The sequence below is a fragment of the Microcaecilia unicolor genome, chromosome 6, assembly GCF_901765095.1.
Source record: "Microcaecilia unicolor chromosome 6, aMicUni1.1, whole genome shotgun sequence".
Classification (NCBI taxonomy): Eukaryota; Metazoa; Chordata; class Amphibia; order Gymnophiona; family Siphonopidae; genus Microcaecilia; species Microcaecilia unicolor.
In genome coordinates this window covers 233,084,071-233,101,072 of record NC_044036.1, presented here as the reverse complement: position 1 = coordinate 233,101,072, position 17,002 = coordinate 233,084,071, and the positions used below count along the sequence as shown (strand labels likewise).

Sequence of the window (17,002 nt, the reverse complement as noted above, 5' to 3'; positions counted from 1 at the left end):
GTTTTTCTTGATCCTTTTTTTTCTGTCTGTGACTTCATATCTAGATCTGCATCTGTTTTTTTCTTATTTGAGATATAATATACACGATTGATTGGAGGAATAAGTTCTGGGGAATATTTCTAATTTTCTATCAGGTTCTTCTTAAATGCATCAAGAGGAGTAGTCCCCATAAATTTAGGAAACTTCAGAAAATGTAAGTTCAACCTGCAATTATAATTTTCAATCTATTCGATTTTTCTGTGAGTCCAATTTTTATCTTTTATGGACGCTATTGAAAATTCTTGTAATTTTTTTACCTCTTCTTTAAGTTCAACCGTTTGATTATAAGAGTCTTTTTTGATAGCGTCTAAAGATTTGGAAAATGAATCAATAGTACTCACTAAAGTGGCAATCTCTTCTGTTGAGTTGGTCAGTTTGGTATCAAGTTTAATGGAGAGCTTCCCAAATGCTCTCAAGTGTAACCGTCTCCGGTTTTGTTAGTAGAGCTCTAAGCTGGGTTTGTGGGTCTGAAGATCCCAAACCTCCATTAGATCGACTCTCCTCAGTGCCTCGTTCCAGAGTTCCTCCAGCATTGACTTCCGATGGAGGAATCTCCAATTGGGAGAGGGGTCCTACGGGTGGAGGCGGTGGATTGAGAACCGGAGGGGATAAGGTAACATCCAGCCCTAAGCCCCGAAGGTCTCCTCCCAAGGGGACAGCAGGGCGCCTCCCAGCATTTTGGTCTGGCGTTCTCAGAGCAAAACTTTCAATGCTTCATTGCAAGGGTGAGGAAGTTCTAACTGATGAGGCAGCGGTTCTGACCATACCTTTTTGCTTTGTATGAGACATTTTGGAAGAAGAAAATCAGACTTACTTGCAACGTTCACAGGAGAAGGTTTGCCGCGGGATTAACGTGCCGCCATCTTGAAACTCCAGTATGGCTGTTCTTATATTCTTATAATGGGCTTACTTTCCACATGCTGATGGTAAGAGCCAACTGTATTGAGCTGAATCCTAACAGAGTTGGTCCTGAGGCCAGACTCTGACAAGTGTAGAAGTTACTCAAGCAGTTTTTACCGTTTTTTCCCTCATGCAAAGTTTCATCTCATTCTGTTAAATTTTTGGAGAAATTGCTGTTTTGCCTTCACACAGACAGACATTCTTGACCCTTTTTGTATAATTTTTTTCCAACTTGGTATGTTAAGTGCTAAATCTAAGGGTTAATACTTAATTATTAATGCTCTACAAAGAATGCAATAACATGATTCTGTTCTAAATATGCTTTTACTTTGCAAATGTAAATCTCACAGTTAGAAACTGAGAATTTGGATATAACGCTTTCTCACCTTGACTTTCTCCACAAAGGGATTCCACCTGTTCCAAAGTAGCCACCATCCAGACAGAGCGTCCCCATAGTTATAGAGATCCATCTCATCCCTGCTTCCTACATCAATGGCTAGCACGACTTTTGCTCCCATTGATCTCGCCACGTCCGCTGATGGGTGACAAATCAATACAATTAATGCCAGAGCTGGGTGAAGAGAATATTTTCCAAAATTCTTCCACTCCTCCACCTCTCTCTCGTTATGAATATTAGAACTGAGCAGTTAAGTTAGTTGCGTTTAAATAAAGAAAAGATCATTCAAAATCAACCCAGAAATGAAATTATTTTTAAAAAGACATTGAATGCTTCTTTTTAATAATAAATCTTTTAACATTTCTTTATTGATTTTATTATAACCAGAGTATAAACCACCAACAAACCTAAAGAGAGTTAACTACATATCAGTGCCCATATTTGAAAGATACAGCTGACATTTTTCACTTATGAATAAAATCTGAAATAATTCAACTTATTAAAAAAAAAATAAACCTCCTATATAAATACACAAGTCTCACTATTCGAAAGGTTTAATCAGTTAACTTTGGGAGTCAGCTGATTAAATTTAACTGGTTAAAACTGTCCTCCTCTCCACCTCCACCCCCCCCCCCCCGAGACACAGGCACACCCCAATTCTGTCCCTGCTCCATGCAAACCATGTCCCTGGGTGCATCCAAATAAAGCAAAGTTACTCATCTGTAGCAGATGTTCTCCGAGGACAGTTTGACACATATTTTCATATGTAGGTGACGTCATCTGATGGGGCCCTCGCACAGCAACTTCCCAGCTTCTTTCTAGAAGCTTTTTGAACTGTACCTGCGCATGCATGCATGTCTTTCCATCTGTCGCTGCCGCATGAGACCAGCCAGTCTATTACCACAGCTAATAGAACACAACTCCTAGGGGAGGTGGGCAGGCATGTGAGAATGTGTCCTGCTGTCCTCAGAGAACACCCACTACAGTTGAATAACTTTGTTTTCTCCAAGGACAAACAGGACAGCATTATCACATATTGGAATCCCTAGCTTCCAGGCTGATGGAAACAAAAAAAAGGGGGGGAGGGGGAAATCAAGGCCTGCAATAGGCTAAGGCCTAGGACATTTTTGTTGTTGTTGTTGTAAGTTTAAATTTTTTTGAACAGTGTGGAACAGACACCCAATGTGCCGGGGGGGGGGGGGGGGGGGAGTTGGATTCTATGTCCCAAATAAATTCTGAAGGACCGACTGACCAAACCAATTGTCATGTTGGGAAGTTTACTCAAAGCAACAGTGAGATGTGGACTGATGACCACGTTGCAACTCTGCAAATTTCTATTGAGGCTGATCTCATGTGGGCTACCAATGCAGCAGCCATGCCTCTGACATTATGAGCCATGACATGACTCTCAAGAGTCAGCTCAGTTTGGGCATACATAAAGGAGATGCAGTCCACTAAGCAACTGTTTACTGATGACTGTCCCCATCTTGTTAGAATCATAAGTACATAAGTATTGCCACACTGGGACAGACCAAAGGTCCATCAAGCCCAGTATCCTGTTTCCAACAGTGGCCAATCCAGGTCACAAATACCTGGCAAGATCCCAAGATCAAAAGAAACAAAAAGCTGGGTGGACTTTCTATGGGCTTTAGTCTGCTCCAGATAAAAGCTAAGGTGCTCTTGCAGTCCAAGATGTGTGCAGTGCACTTTTACCAGCATGGGGCTTTGGTAAAAATGTTGGCAGAACAATTGACTGGTTCTGATGAAACTCCAACACTACCTTAGGAAGGAACTTTAGATGTTTGTGGAGAACTACTTTGTTGTGATGAAATCTCGTTTAAGGTGGATCAGCTACTAGGCCTGAAGCTCACAGTGAGAGGAAGTGAATGCCACCAAGAATAAAACGTTCCAGGTCCAAAATTTCACGTGGTAGGTATCCAGTGGCTTAAATCAAGTTTTCATCAACTGGGTAAGAATGACACTGAGATCTCATGAAACTGTGGGAGGTTTGATTGGGTACTTGAGTAACAGCAAACCTCTCATGAATCAAACAACTAAAGGAGGTACAGAGTGAATCCACTGCTTATTTCTAGGACAAGCAACATAAAATCTGCTTTACTGTTCTGGGATCTTGCCAGCTACTTGTGACTTGAATTGGCCAATGCAGTTTTTGTTGGAAACAGGATACTGGGCTTTATGGACCTTCAGACTGTCCCAGTATGGCAATGCTTATATTCTTATAATGGGCTTACCTTCCACATGCTGATGGTAAGAGCCAGCTGTACTGATCTGAACCCTAACAGAGTTGGTCCTGAGACCAGACTCTGACAAGTGTAGAAGTTACTCAAGCAGTTTTTGTATAGGACAGCAAAAAGGATCTAAGGCCCTGCCCTCACACCAGATTGCAAACTTCTTCCATTTAAAATGATATAACCTCTTAATGGAATCTTTTCTGGAAGCAAGCAGGACTCAGGAGACACCTTCATGCAAGTAGAGAGACTAAACTACTAACCTCTCAACATCCAAGCTGTGAAGGGCAGGGTTTGGAAGCTGGGATGCAGAAGTGACTCCTTGTTTTGGGTGATGAAGATCAGAAAGCAGTCCAGTCTCCATGTGTCTCCGGAGGCTAACAAGAAGCAGAGGGAACCAGATCTGTCAATAAGGCGCAATGAGAATCCTGGAAGACATCCAAGGCAAGTCTGCCATGTGAGCTTAGTCTGGAGTAGTACTGAGGGACATTTTTTTTCAGATGAATAGAGAAGAGATCCACCAAGGGGGTGCTCCACTCTCGGAAGATCTTCTGGGTTATGCCCATATTGAGTGACCACTCATGGGGTTGCATCACCCTGCTAAGCCTGTCCACCAGACTACTTTCTTCCTGACCCCTTGAGCACCATGTTGTGCTTGGATACCCAGGTCCAAAACTCGAGTGTTTCCTGATACAAGAGGTGCAATCTCGTACATGCCTGCTTGTTGATATAGTATATTGCAACCCGGTTGTCTGTCTGAATGAGAATAATTTTGTCATCAGCCGATCTCTGAAAGTCTTTAGAGTGTTCCATACTGCTCAAAGCTTCAGGAGGTTGATGTGCAACTGATTCTCCTGGGAGGACCATTTACCTTGACTGTGAAACCCAGGTTGGATGCATCCATTGTCAATGTCTTCTGGGGGTGAGAATTTGGAATGGAAGTCTCTGCATCAAATTGGGTGAAATCATCCACCACAAGAGAGACTTTTGCAGTACAGACATGATGTCAAAGACATCCGCTAGGTTCTCAGAGGTCTGGAACCACTACAACAAATGGAGACATGCCATGGGTGTCACATTACCAGTGGAGTCCATGTGGTCTAGCAATCTCGACATCTTCCAAGCCGTGACCTGCTAGTTCTGGTGGATCTGAAGCATGATGAGGACTAAGGCATCTACACACTGATCTGGGAGGAAGGCCCAGGCCCGAAACGTATCTAGCATGGTTCCTATGAACTCTAATCTTTGGATGAGGAGCAGGTGGGACAATGGGTAGTTGGCAACAAACCCTAGTAGCTCCAACACCCAAATAATTGTGGACGTGGATTCTTGAGCTCCTTCCTCTGATGTGCTATTCACCAGTCGTTCAGGTAGGGAAACACGTGAATTATCAGTCTGCATAGCAATACTGCAACTACTGCAGGAAATTTTTTAAGACTCTGGGAGCTGATGAGAAGCCAAAAAGGAGAATGCAGTACTGATAGTGGGAAAGGGAAAATGGGACTTGATATACCGCCTTTCTGAGGTTTTTACAACTACATTCAAAGCGGTTTACATATATTCAGGTACTTATTTTGTACCAGGGGCAATGGGGGGTTAAGTGACTTGCCCAGAGTCACAAGGAGCTGCAGTGCGAATTGAACCCAGTTCCCCAGGATCAAAGTCCACTGCACTAACCACTAGGCTACTCCTTCAAAGTGGTGTTTCCCCACTTTGAATCTAAGATACTTCCTGTGACTGGAAAGTATCTGAATGTGGGTATAAGCATCAGAGAGCGTAGCCAATGTTCTTCCTGAATCACTGAGATTAAGATGCCTAGGGAATCCATCTTGAACTTTTCTTTGGCAAGATACTTGTTCAGGGCCCTTAGGTCTAGGATGGGACAAAAGCCTCCTTTCTTTTTGGGCACCAGGAAGTACCTGGGAGTAAAATCCCTTTCATTTTTCCCCACGGTGGAATGGGATCAACCAGATTGGCCTGTAAAAGGAAAGAGAGCTCCTATAGAAGCAGTTCCTGGTGCTGAGAGTTTAATTTAGATTCTCTCATTGGGCAATTTGGGGGGAGACTTCACCAATGAGGGGCGTATGCCATATGAACTATTTTGAGGACCCACCAGTCTGAGGGTACAAGGGTCCACCTGACCTGGAAAAGAAAATTCAGCCTCTCTCCTACTGGCAGGCTGCTTAGCGTGGCTACTTTTACTGTGTCTATGATCTCTTGGAGCCAGTCAAAAACTCATCCCTGGCTTTGACTGGGGAGCTGGTTGTTACTTTTGAGCCTGCTAACTTGGGCAGGAGTGAAAGCTGTGGGCCAACTGGGAAGGGCAGGAGGCCCCTATGCCTTTCAGAGTAATAGGGTTTCCTAGGCAGAGCATGAATACCTCCTGGAAGATGATATAGCAGGAGTGGAAGACACCAGGACAAAGTCCAAGATAAACCAAATAATCCTTTTATTCCTTTAAAACCAGTGGGAGTTCAGACTTAAAAGAGACTCACTCAAGCATAACGGGAGGAACGTTCTGATTTTCTAAGACTTCTCAGCAGACGTACAAGAGCGGCGGAGGCAATATCATCCGTTTTGCACAGCCCTGGTAGCGAAAAAGATCCGCTTTGCAGTGCAGTACCCAGCGAGGCTCAGAGTCATGATAAAAGACATATGGCAGACATTTAACTCAGAGATTGAAGCTAAAAAATATTTGGTAGACCATAACATCATTGAATCCTTGTAATCTGGCTCTGAGGCCAGTGAATAAATAAGGTACCAGAAGGTTTGATGAGATCAACTGCATAGTTTTTAATATGATGTTTACTGTTACTGCTCATAGGTGGGGTGGGGACCCCAGGCACAGCACGGGATCTTTAATTCTTCCCCTGAATATTAAGGGGAGGGAGTGGGTTATTTGGAGGGGAAGGGAAGGCTGGGGGGGACAGGGATTTCCTGTAGTTTTGTAAGTTTCTGTATGCTGTGGACGGTTTTATGGCAGACAAAAGCAGATGGATCAGGGGGAGAAATTGGGGTACGGAGGGACCAAGGGGAAAGCCCTAAATCTATGAGGAACCAGTTGAAACAGACCGCGCTGGATTCTCTGGGTGGAGGTGAGGAGATTATAGTATGCCAGCCCGGATAATATCATGGAACGTGGGGGGCATTAGCAACCCCAAAAAAAGAGCAAAAATACTGCAAGCTCTAAACAGGCATAGGGCAGACGTGGCCTGCTTACAAGAAACACGATTGAACGATATTGAACACTCAAAATTGCGTAGAAGCTGGGTAGGAAAGTGCCACTCAGTAGCAGCACGGTGGCGTGGGGGGGGGGGGCCTAGCCATCCTAGTTAGGAAAGGAATATCATGTACCATTAAGGTGCTTGAGCAAGGAAAGCATGGAAGATATCTTGTTGTAAAAATGTGGCTTCAAGGGCTTGAATTCTTATTAGTAAATCTATATGGCCCGAACGAACACATACCCAGTTTTCTTAGTGGGTTAGCTAATAGATGTTTACAATATAAAACCGTAAAAATAATAGTGGTGGGAGATTTTAATTTAGTCTCAGACCCGCAACAAGACACCACAAGCTCTTCATCTTCCTATTACTCGGGGCAGAGGCGTAAAGAGTTTTTCACATTCAAAAGAATGTTGGACTTAGTCGATGCATGGAGAATATTACATCCAGGCGAGCGAGAATATACTCATAGATCCAGAGCCCATGGCACGATGACACGACTAGACCATACAATGGTAGAGCGATCATTATTCCCCATGGTTACTGCGCAGAGGTGGGACCTGAGAAGATCTCAGATCACGCTATAATCTGGCTAGATCTGGAGATGTCTGTAGATAAGCAAGGAGGTGAGGGCTGGAGATTTCCAACGTTTCTATATAATGATTTACACTTTAAGACATTTTTATGTAAAAAATGGGAAGACTATGAAAGGAATAATAGTGAGTACGCTCGGGATCGAACTAGTGTATTCTGGGCCATCTCAAAGGCAGTTCTAAGAGGGGATATTATTGCCTATTGCAGTAGGAGGAAAAAGAGAAGATTGGCGAGTATCTTGCAGTTAGAGCAAAAGTTTCAGAGGGCAAAAAGGAGACATGCAAGTAGGCCCAACCAGACAACATTGGATGAGCTAAAAGCAATACAGACCACATTGAACACTTTACTACATGAGCGAGCGACACAGTCATCCCTTTATTACAAATATCGGTTGCAAAGGTTTGGGAACAAATCAGGAGCCCTTTTAGCAAGGATTATCAGAAATTGGGGAGGATCCCGGGCGATACCTGCTTTGCGGGACGCACAGGGGACGCTCACCAACTCCACAGAAGGTATAGGGCAGATGTTTACCGAATACTTTTCAGATTTATATGCAGCCAGCCCACAGGAATCTAAACAGCAAATGCAAACATTCTTAGCGAGACTTAGCTTACCCAAGTTAACGGACCTAGAAGTAGAAAAATTAAATGCCCCACTGACTATGCCCAAATTGTAGCAGGCCATTAAATCCCAGAAACTCTGGTCAGCACCTGGCCCTGACGGGTTTACGGGGGAATATTACAAATTGCTTCCCCCCAGTGCGTTGTTGGCCTTGCTGGATTACTATGAGGGTGTGATTCGTCGGGGTCAGTTTCCTCAGTATGCTAATGAGGCGCTAATCACGCTGATCCCCAAGCCTGGGAAAGGAGTGGATAGAGTGGAGTCCTACCGGCCAATATCGTTGTTGAACGTCGATATAAAATTACTTGCTAAAATACTAGCTAACCGGTTGGCGGATATTTTACCTAATCTAATAGGTCCAGAACAGGTAGGATTTGTGCTGCAGAGACAAGCAACACAAAATGTACGTAGGCTACTACTGGCTATGGCAACCTGCTCGGAGGAAATGTGCCCAGCACTGGTTGTTGCCTTAGATGCCGAAAAGGCATTTGACCAGGTCCGATGGGATTATTTATTTTGTATATTAGGTCAGATGAGATTTTCAGGATGGTATTTACAAGCGCTCAAATCCATGTACTCTCACCCCACAGCAAGAGTGCTGGTCAATGGACTCCGTGAAAGTGTGTTTAAGATAGAGAAAGGCACTAGGCAGGGCTGCTCCCTCTCGCCCTTGCTCTTTGTATTATCTTTAGAGCCTCTACTGTGTGCACTCTGAGAGGAAGATAAAATTAGTGGCGTTTCCATAGGGACTCAGTGTATCAAGGTGCTGGCATACGCGGATGATCTTCTGTTGACCCTGACAGGTCCAGGGCGGTCTGTAAAAGAACTGTTAGATAAAATTACACAGTATGGACAACTTTCTGGGTTTAAATTAAATTTGTCTAAGTCAATTGCGATGGGAATTGGAGCAGATGAGGGGAGAAACTGGGGAGACAGGTTCCCTTTTCAGCAAGCGAAGGACCATATAAGGTACTTGGGAGTAGTGATTCAATAATTTGTATGATCTTAACATTAATAGACTTTTGAGGGAGACAGAAACTAGCCTTAAGGCATGGGCCGGGCTCCCTCTTTTGTTATTGGGCCGCATTGCCCGATTTAACATGATCATAGCTCCCAGGTGGTTATATGTTTTGCAAATGTTGCCATTATACCTAAATAACACTCATGAACGAAAGTTGAGGGCCATGACGCAGAAATTCCTCTGGTGGGGCAAAAAAGCTCGTCTCGCATTTACCACACTCTGTGTGCCAGTGGAATATGGTGGACTGGGGCTGATGAACATAAGATATTTAAATATTGCTAGTGGTATGAGGGCCATTAATGACTGGTTCCGAGGCACAAAAGATTTCACAGACACTCCACTGGAACTTGAGTTCACAAAGGGGATTCATTTTATCAATTATTTACATTCTTCTGGGACGCCAGTGCCTCGTGTTTTGAAACAGACAAGGATTATGCCCTGTGCAGTGGCAGTCTGGAAATGGATTTGCAAACTCCACCACTTTTCCTCGAAAGTGACGCCATACCTTCCAATCTGTGACAATGTAGCATTTGCTCTGGGACAGATATATACAGTGTTCCATAGGTGGAAGAGGCGGGGGATGAAATACTTATTGCAGGCAATTAATAGAGAAGGACACATAAAGCCATTTACTGAATTACAAACAAAATATGGGATACTACAAAACGAAAAATTCTTTTATGAGCAATTGAAGCACTATGTGACCTCACTGCCTTGGGAGTCCTTGGCAGAAGATGTGCAAGAAGAATTATCATCGGCATTCTCCCTTGGAGCCCAGCAGAAGGTGCCCCTATCTTACCACCACCGCCACATAAAAGACATAGCAGAAGAGCCAGATTACTCGCGTTTGGCCTGACTGTGGACAATAGATCTCCACACTGAAATTAGTGCAGCCCAGATTAGGTCCCATGTGCTGTCAATAAGACAAATTACATATCAGTCCATACATTGGGAATTACAATACAAGTTCGTGCTGCGCGTGCATGTGCCCCCCAAACGAGCATTTTATATGGGACTCTCTCCCTGGGGGGAGTGCCCGAAATGCAGAGCAGAAGGAGCAAACTTGGGGCACATGTTTTGGCAGTGCAGAGAAGTGGAGAGAGTTTGGAAAAAACTCATCAAATATGTAAATTCACTTTGGAAACAATGTTGGACTTACAATCCAAACCTTTTGTTTGGTCATCTAATAACTAGCTGCCCCACAGCTAAAGGCTTTACATCATTTGTCCAACGTGCTATTGTTGTGGGCAAACAAGTCATATTAACAGAGTGGTTATCGACAAGAGGCCCGACATTACAGCAGTGGAGGACACGCATGTTGTGAATGCTACGCATGGAAAGAATGGGTGTGACTGATATCGATTCGCAAATTGGAGTACAATTTCAGCAGCGGTGGACCCCATTTTGGAACACTCTAACCCCATCAGCACGCAGTTATCTTTTGAACTTATAATAGCATACAATAATACACAGAGAAAGAATGTCAAGAATAAGGAAGTTTTGGAAAAAAGGGGGGGGGGGGAAGGGGGGGAGTTTGGGGACATAATGAAAATGGACGGTTAACAGATGGTTAATAGATGTACTAAAGTTATTACATGGTTTTTGGAGTCTGTAAACCAATAAAAATGATTTAAACATAAAACCAGTGGGAGTAATCACAATACAATCTTTGCATGCAATATACAGGATGCACTTGACAAAAAATCCCAACACAGGCCATGTTTTGAGACTTGTGTAACTTTGACAGGTCCCCTGACGAAGGCATATGTGCACTGTGATTACTCCCACTGGTTTTAAAAGAATAAAATGATTCTTTGGTTTATATTGGACTTTATCCTGGTACCTTCCACTCCTTTTGATTTGAACTAGTGTTTGCCTATGGAAATTCTTTTTCCTTTTTTGGTTTTTTTGTGTACAGCAGAATTGGGCCAGGATAGTGACTTGCTGGTATCAGCATGCTTCATGACGAAGTCGACAACCTCCTCCACCTTGTCACTGAAAAGGTTATCACCCCAGCAGGGAACATCCGCCAGTTGCTCTTGAACAGCTGGTTCTAAGTCAGAAGAATGCACCCAGGTGAGTTTGTGCATTCCTTTACCCAGAGGCCCTGGATGCCACATCAAAAGCATCATAGGTTGCCCAGGCCATGTGCTTCGGGAACTCCCACTGCTTGGTTACTAACTGGCAGAGCTATGCAGCCTGCTCAGATTGTCTGCAAAATCTGCCACACTGATCACCAAGGACTTCAAGTATATGATTATGAAGAGCTAGTAAGAATGTATGCAGGAGGATAGCATAGCATTCTGAAACACTTTCCTTCCAAAAGAATCCAAAGTTCGAGCATCCTTCCCTGGAGGCACCAAGGAGTGAGACTTAGAACTCTTGGCTTTGTTGAGAGTGGATTCAATGACCACAGAGTAGTGCGTTAGCTGGAAATTCTCAAATATGAGAACATGTTGAACTGTATACATAGAATCAGCCGAGAGGGGAGTTATGAACGGGTTCCGTCACAGGAGGGGCATCAAAATCAAGGATTTCCAACATTTCTGCTATGGGATCATCCTCAACTTGCACTTAAATGGGAAGACTCAGGCGGAGACTTTTTCCTCTCATGTAGTGGAGAGGGATCTGAAGGAAGGTATAGGAAGAACTTCTGGCTCTTCCTCAGAAACCCAGGAGCAGTCCAAATCAGACTCGGAATAACAGTCCTCTGCCTCACTTGCCTTGGATAACTAGACCAATGGGTAGGCTTCATGTGAGAGCACCGAGGAACAGTATGAGATCTGGACCTTGAGGAAGCTTCCTAACCCGAGAGGCTGGACACTGACACCGCCTCTGTCTTTGCCAGTACTGACACTGATGCCCCTTCAAGCACTGGTGTTGATACTCAGCCAACAGCGAGAGCATGGGCTCCAGAACTGGCTGAACAGAGTCCAATGTCAACATCTTTGATGCCACAGCATTGCGTCAGGCGAGAAGTCACCCCAGCTCCTTCTGGAACATGACCCAGAACTGCTCCTTAGAGACAGGCACTAATAAAGGTGGGGGCTCAATTAGAGTAGTCAGGTCCACAGAAATTACTGGGACCAAATTAGAAGAGTGTTCCCAACCAGGAGGAGACTGGCACATCAGCACCTAACCCTTGGAAGGGGAGCTACCTTCTTGGCATGGGCACTTCTTAGGTGCTAGCAATGCTCCTGGCATCATGCTTCGAAGAGGACCAATGCCGATGCTTCTTGGTCCAAACTTGTGGGCGTCAAAAACATTTCTATGCTGCTCCTTATTACTCTTAATGGTTCTTTTTGACATCTGGTGACAGAGTTAGCAAAAGGAAACATTAAGGTCAGGCCTCAAGCAGGACAAATACCAATTATGAGTACATGTAAGAGACATGGTCTTGCCACACCAGAAGCACTTTATAAAACCACTGGGAGTTTTCTGGGACATGTCAGGGATGATAGCTGAACCAAAATCAAATGGCTCAAAGACTGAAAAATAAAAATATACCCTGACTGTAGTGCTCAGGCCTAAGGGGGCCAATGACCTGCAGAAAAAAAACCCCAAACTTAATAGTACTGTGTACGGAAGGAGCATTGGGTGAGGGGGGCCTAGTTTTATACTGGTTTCTGTGTTGCAGGGGGGAGATTATAGTTTGACAAGTAGGGGCAATGATTCAAGGGGGGCGGAAGGGGATGGTCTTGGGTGGCTGAACGGGGGAGTGGGTTCTTTCTCTTATACTCCTAGACGGGGGGTTATGACCTTCGCTAGTGGAAATATGGGGGGTAGAGGACGGGTGGGAGTAGTGGGGAGGGTGGGTCTCTTCAGGGTATGTATGTGTCACGGGGTATAGGTGGGGGAGGGGGGTTGTGGGAACTGGAGGGTCTCGTGGGGGGTGGGAGGGGCTCTGGGTCAATGTGGGTCTGAGTGTCACTCTTTCTTTGTTCAACAAACAGAAAAGTGGGCACAAAACCAGGAGTCCCAGAGACTGGAACACAGTAAAGCTAAAACCAAATTTTATTAATTAGTATAGAGTCAAATATACTAATTAATAAAATTTGGTTTTAGCTTTACTGTGATCCAGTCTCTGGGACTCCTGGTTTTGTGCCCACTTTTCTGTTTGTTTTACAAAGTATCCGTGGGTCTTCTTTGAGTTCTCCACGCTTTGTGGATTCTCTATTGACTCTTTCTTTGTTCTACATGAGTGGTACACTGAGTAGGCTTAATGTCTGATTTTAAAGTGCTCACCTACAATGTAAAAGGGCTTAATTCTCCATACAAGCGTCATGCCCTTCAGCGTGAATTACGCTTAATGTGCCCGAAGGTTGTATTTTTACAAGAAACGCATTTGTTACCAAAACATGAGGGACTACTGGCCTCCAAAATATATCCGGGAGTATACTGTGCATCTGATGTCAAAGGGGCAAAAAAAAGAGGGGTTGCTATCCTGTTTCATAGAGACGTCCAAGTACAGGTCCTCCACCAGAGGAGAGATACCGAGGGGCGTTTTCTTTTTATGCATGTGCAGCTTGAGCAGGAGGAGTTTACTCTGGCTAGTGTTTACGCCCCCAATGAACATCAGGAGAGGTTTTTTAGGTACCTTCACAGGGAATTGCAGTGTTTTGCTCGTGGGAGGGTGTTCATGGCTGGAGATTTTAACGCAACCATGCAACCTGGGCTTGACAGGTCTACTCCTCCTGCTAAAGCGGATTATAATATCTCGCGGGCTTTACAGAATTTAGTAGAGGATATGGGTCTGTGTAACTGGTGGCGACTGTGTCATCTGAGAGGGCGGGATTATACTTTCTATTCTCAGGCACACCTTTCTTATTCTAGACTAGATTATGTTTTTCTTGATAAGACCCTTTTGGAAGGAGGAGGGGAATCCGCCATTGGCCATATTACAATCTCGGACCACGCTCCGGCCTGGGTAGCCGTTCCTTATTTGGAGGGGGAGCAAAGGGACCGAAGATGGTCATTTAACAACTGCTTGTTACAGGACCCTCAGATTGTGGCAGATTTCCTTCCGGTCCTGAAGGAGTACTTTGAGATCAATATGGACTCGGGACCAGCTTTGAGCATTGTATGGGATGCTTTTAAGGCGGTCGCGCGAGGACATTTTATTAAGTGTGCCAGTCAAAGAAATAGGGCCCATAAAGAGCGTTTGATGAAATGTATGGCACAAATTGGAGAGTTAGAGACAAGGTATAGGGCATCAGGTCGGGTGTCTGACTATCGTAAGCTGCAAGATGTGCGACTGGAGTTGGCGGCGTTGCACGAGGAGAGCTTGAAGTTTGTCCACGCATGATTGAAACAGGTTTATTATGAAGGTTCCAACAAGCCTGGGAGGTTGCTGGCTAGGAAATTAAGAAGGCTGAGAGCTGACAGACATATTGTGCGTGTGAAAGATGCGAATGGGGTCATGTTATATAAATCTGTCAGGATCAGGGAGCGCTTTGCTCAATTTTATGAGTCTCTGTACAGGGATGATGCTGCCGTACAGGTTGGGGGGGGGGGGGTGGACCAATACTTGGATGCTAGAGGATTGGCTGTATTATCCGAAAAGCAAAGAAGAGAATTGGATGCCCCGGTGCAATTAGATGAGGTGTTGTAGGTTATTAAGGCTTTGCCGATGGGCAAGGCGCCAGGTTTGGACGGCTTTACTAATGAGTTTTTTAAGACGTTTGCTCGTGATTTGGCGCCATGCCTGACATTGGTTATCAACTCGGTTAGAGACGGGCAGACACTCCCTAGAACTATGATGGAAGCCTGGGTGGCGGTCATACCTAAGCCTCAAAAGGATAATACGGAATGTGCTTCCTACCGCCCAATATCAATCCTGAATACGGATGTAAAAATCCTGGCCAAGATGCTTGCGAATCGTTTGGGTGAGAAGTTGCCTACCTTGATCCACCCAGACCAAGTGGGATTCGTGCTGAAGAGGAAGGCCATGGATAATGTGCGCCGAACCCTGGACTTGTTACACTGGGCTCGGTCGCGGGCCTGTCCGTTGGTGTTGCTGGGTCTAGATGCGGAGAAGGTCTTCGACCGAGTCCACTGGGGGTTTTTGGATAAGGTACTGCATAGATTTGGAATAGGGCCCTTATTTAGATCTTGGATCCAATCGCTTTACACTCAAGCACAGGCATGTGTTAGGGTTAATGGTGGGAACTCGGGCGCGTTCTTGCTGGGGAGGGGTACCCGGCAGGGATGTCCGTTGTCTCCATTGCTGTTTGTCCTGGCAATGGAGCCACTGGCAGCGGCTATTCGAGAGAACGTGGATATCTCTGGGGTTAAGGTGAGGGGGCAGGAGCATAAAGTTGCGCTATTTGCGGATGACGTGCTACTGTCACTGACCAACCCATTAATTTCCCTGCCTATTGCAGGAAATAAGGGATACTCGCGAGTCTCAGGCTATAAGCTTAATGCTAATAAGTCGGTGGGTATGGCGGTGGGGGTGCCATTGAGGATGTACGAGGCATTGCAAGCGTCATACGTCTTTAAATGGTCAACTAGATCTATACAATATCTAGGGGTACAGATTCCTGCGTTACAGTCGGAATTGTTTTCTGTCAACTACCCGGCACTTCAGAAGGTGATTTATAGTGATCTGGATAGATGGTCTCATACGGGGCTGTCTTGGCTAGGCCGGATAGCGGCGATTAAAATGAATATTTTACCTCAGCTATTGTACTTCTTTCAGGTCCTTCCTTTGAGACTGCCTCGGTCTTTTTTGTCTAGCTTGCAGGACCGCCTGTTACGCTTTATATGGAACCAGAAGAGAACGCGCCTGTCACGGGCTGTTTTGTTTAGGAGCAAGCACCTTGGAGGTCTGTCAGTGCCGAATCTGTGCTGGTACTATTGGGCTGCTCAGGCTAGGTTGGCGGTAGAGTGGTTTAGAGGGGAAGACCCTAAGCTCTGGGTACACCTTGAGCAAGCTATGGTGGGGTCTCGCAAGTTGGGTAATTTGATGTGGTTACCCAATAAATATAGAGGGCAGGTTGACCTGTTCCCTCTGACTGTACAAGCCACCTTTTACTATTGGGATCGCACGTTTGCTGAGCGTCAGCCTCCTGTTTCAGGTTTGGCACCCATTGCCGATAACCCTTTGTTTGGACCGAGCGTGGGGAACCCTGTCTTTGAACGCTGGGCGGCGTCCGGATTGGATATGATGGGTCAGTTGCACGTGGGAGAAGATCTGGTTTCCTTTGACGCCTTAAGGGAGGATTTCCAGCTGCGGCAAAGTGATTACTATGTTTACTTGCAACTGAGACATTTCTTGAAAGGGCCTGAGTATGTCACTTGTCTTAGGAGGGAAACACACCCAATGGAAGAGGTGTGTGTGCGGCTTCATAGTACACGGGGTATGATCACCTTTCTATACGCGTCCTTGGTAGCACACCAAAAGCCTTCACTGTTACATAGGAGACGGTGGGAACAGGAATTAGATTTCACTTTAGCGGATGAAAAATGGCTACAGCTGGAAAAGGGGATTATGCACTCCGCGAGGTCGGTGTCTGTGAAAGAGAATGCAGTTAAAGTGTTTGTCTGGTGGTACCTCACTCCGGTGCGTTTACATCATATGTTTGTGCAGGTTCCTGAGAGTTGTTGGAGGAAATGTGGTGCTGTGGGTACTATGGGACACATATGGTGGACATGTCCAAAGGCTAAAGCTTATTGGAAGGCGGTGCAGGTGCGCCTTCAGATGTGGGTGGGTAGACCTGTGCGGTGGCATCCTTTAGTATTCCTACTGGGGCAGTGACCAGAGGGCCTTAAAGGACATGAATGGCTTCTGATAAGGGGGGCCCTGCAGGCGGCAAGAGTGAACTTGGCACAGTGTTGGAAGTCTCCCCTAGTACCATCGCTGGTACACTGGCTTACTAAGCTACGATACATGTGTGAAATGGAGAGATTGACAGCAGTTAAATGTAGGTCCTTGCCTAGGTGGGAGAGGATATGGTTG

The 17,002-nt window shown here is 45.3% G+C and overlaps 1 protein-coding gene across 1 annotated transcript in view; it reads right to left on the bottom strand.

The window, feature by feature from the left end:
• Positions 1–17,002, bottom strand: part of PNPLA7 (patatin like phospholipase domain containing 7) — a 2,530,065-nt gene that overhangs the window by 250,044 nt on the left and 2,263,019 nt on the right. The window contains exon 32 of the mRNA XM_030206608.1: positions 1,326–1,474. Coding sequence (XP_030062468.1) covers positions 1,326–1,474 — 149 coding nt within the window. The remainder of the gene's footprint in view (positions 1–1,325; positions 1,475–17,002) is intronic.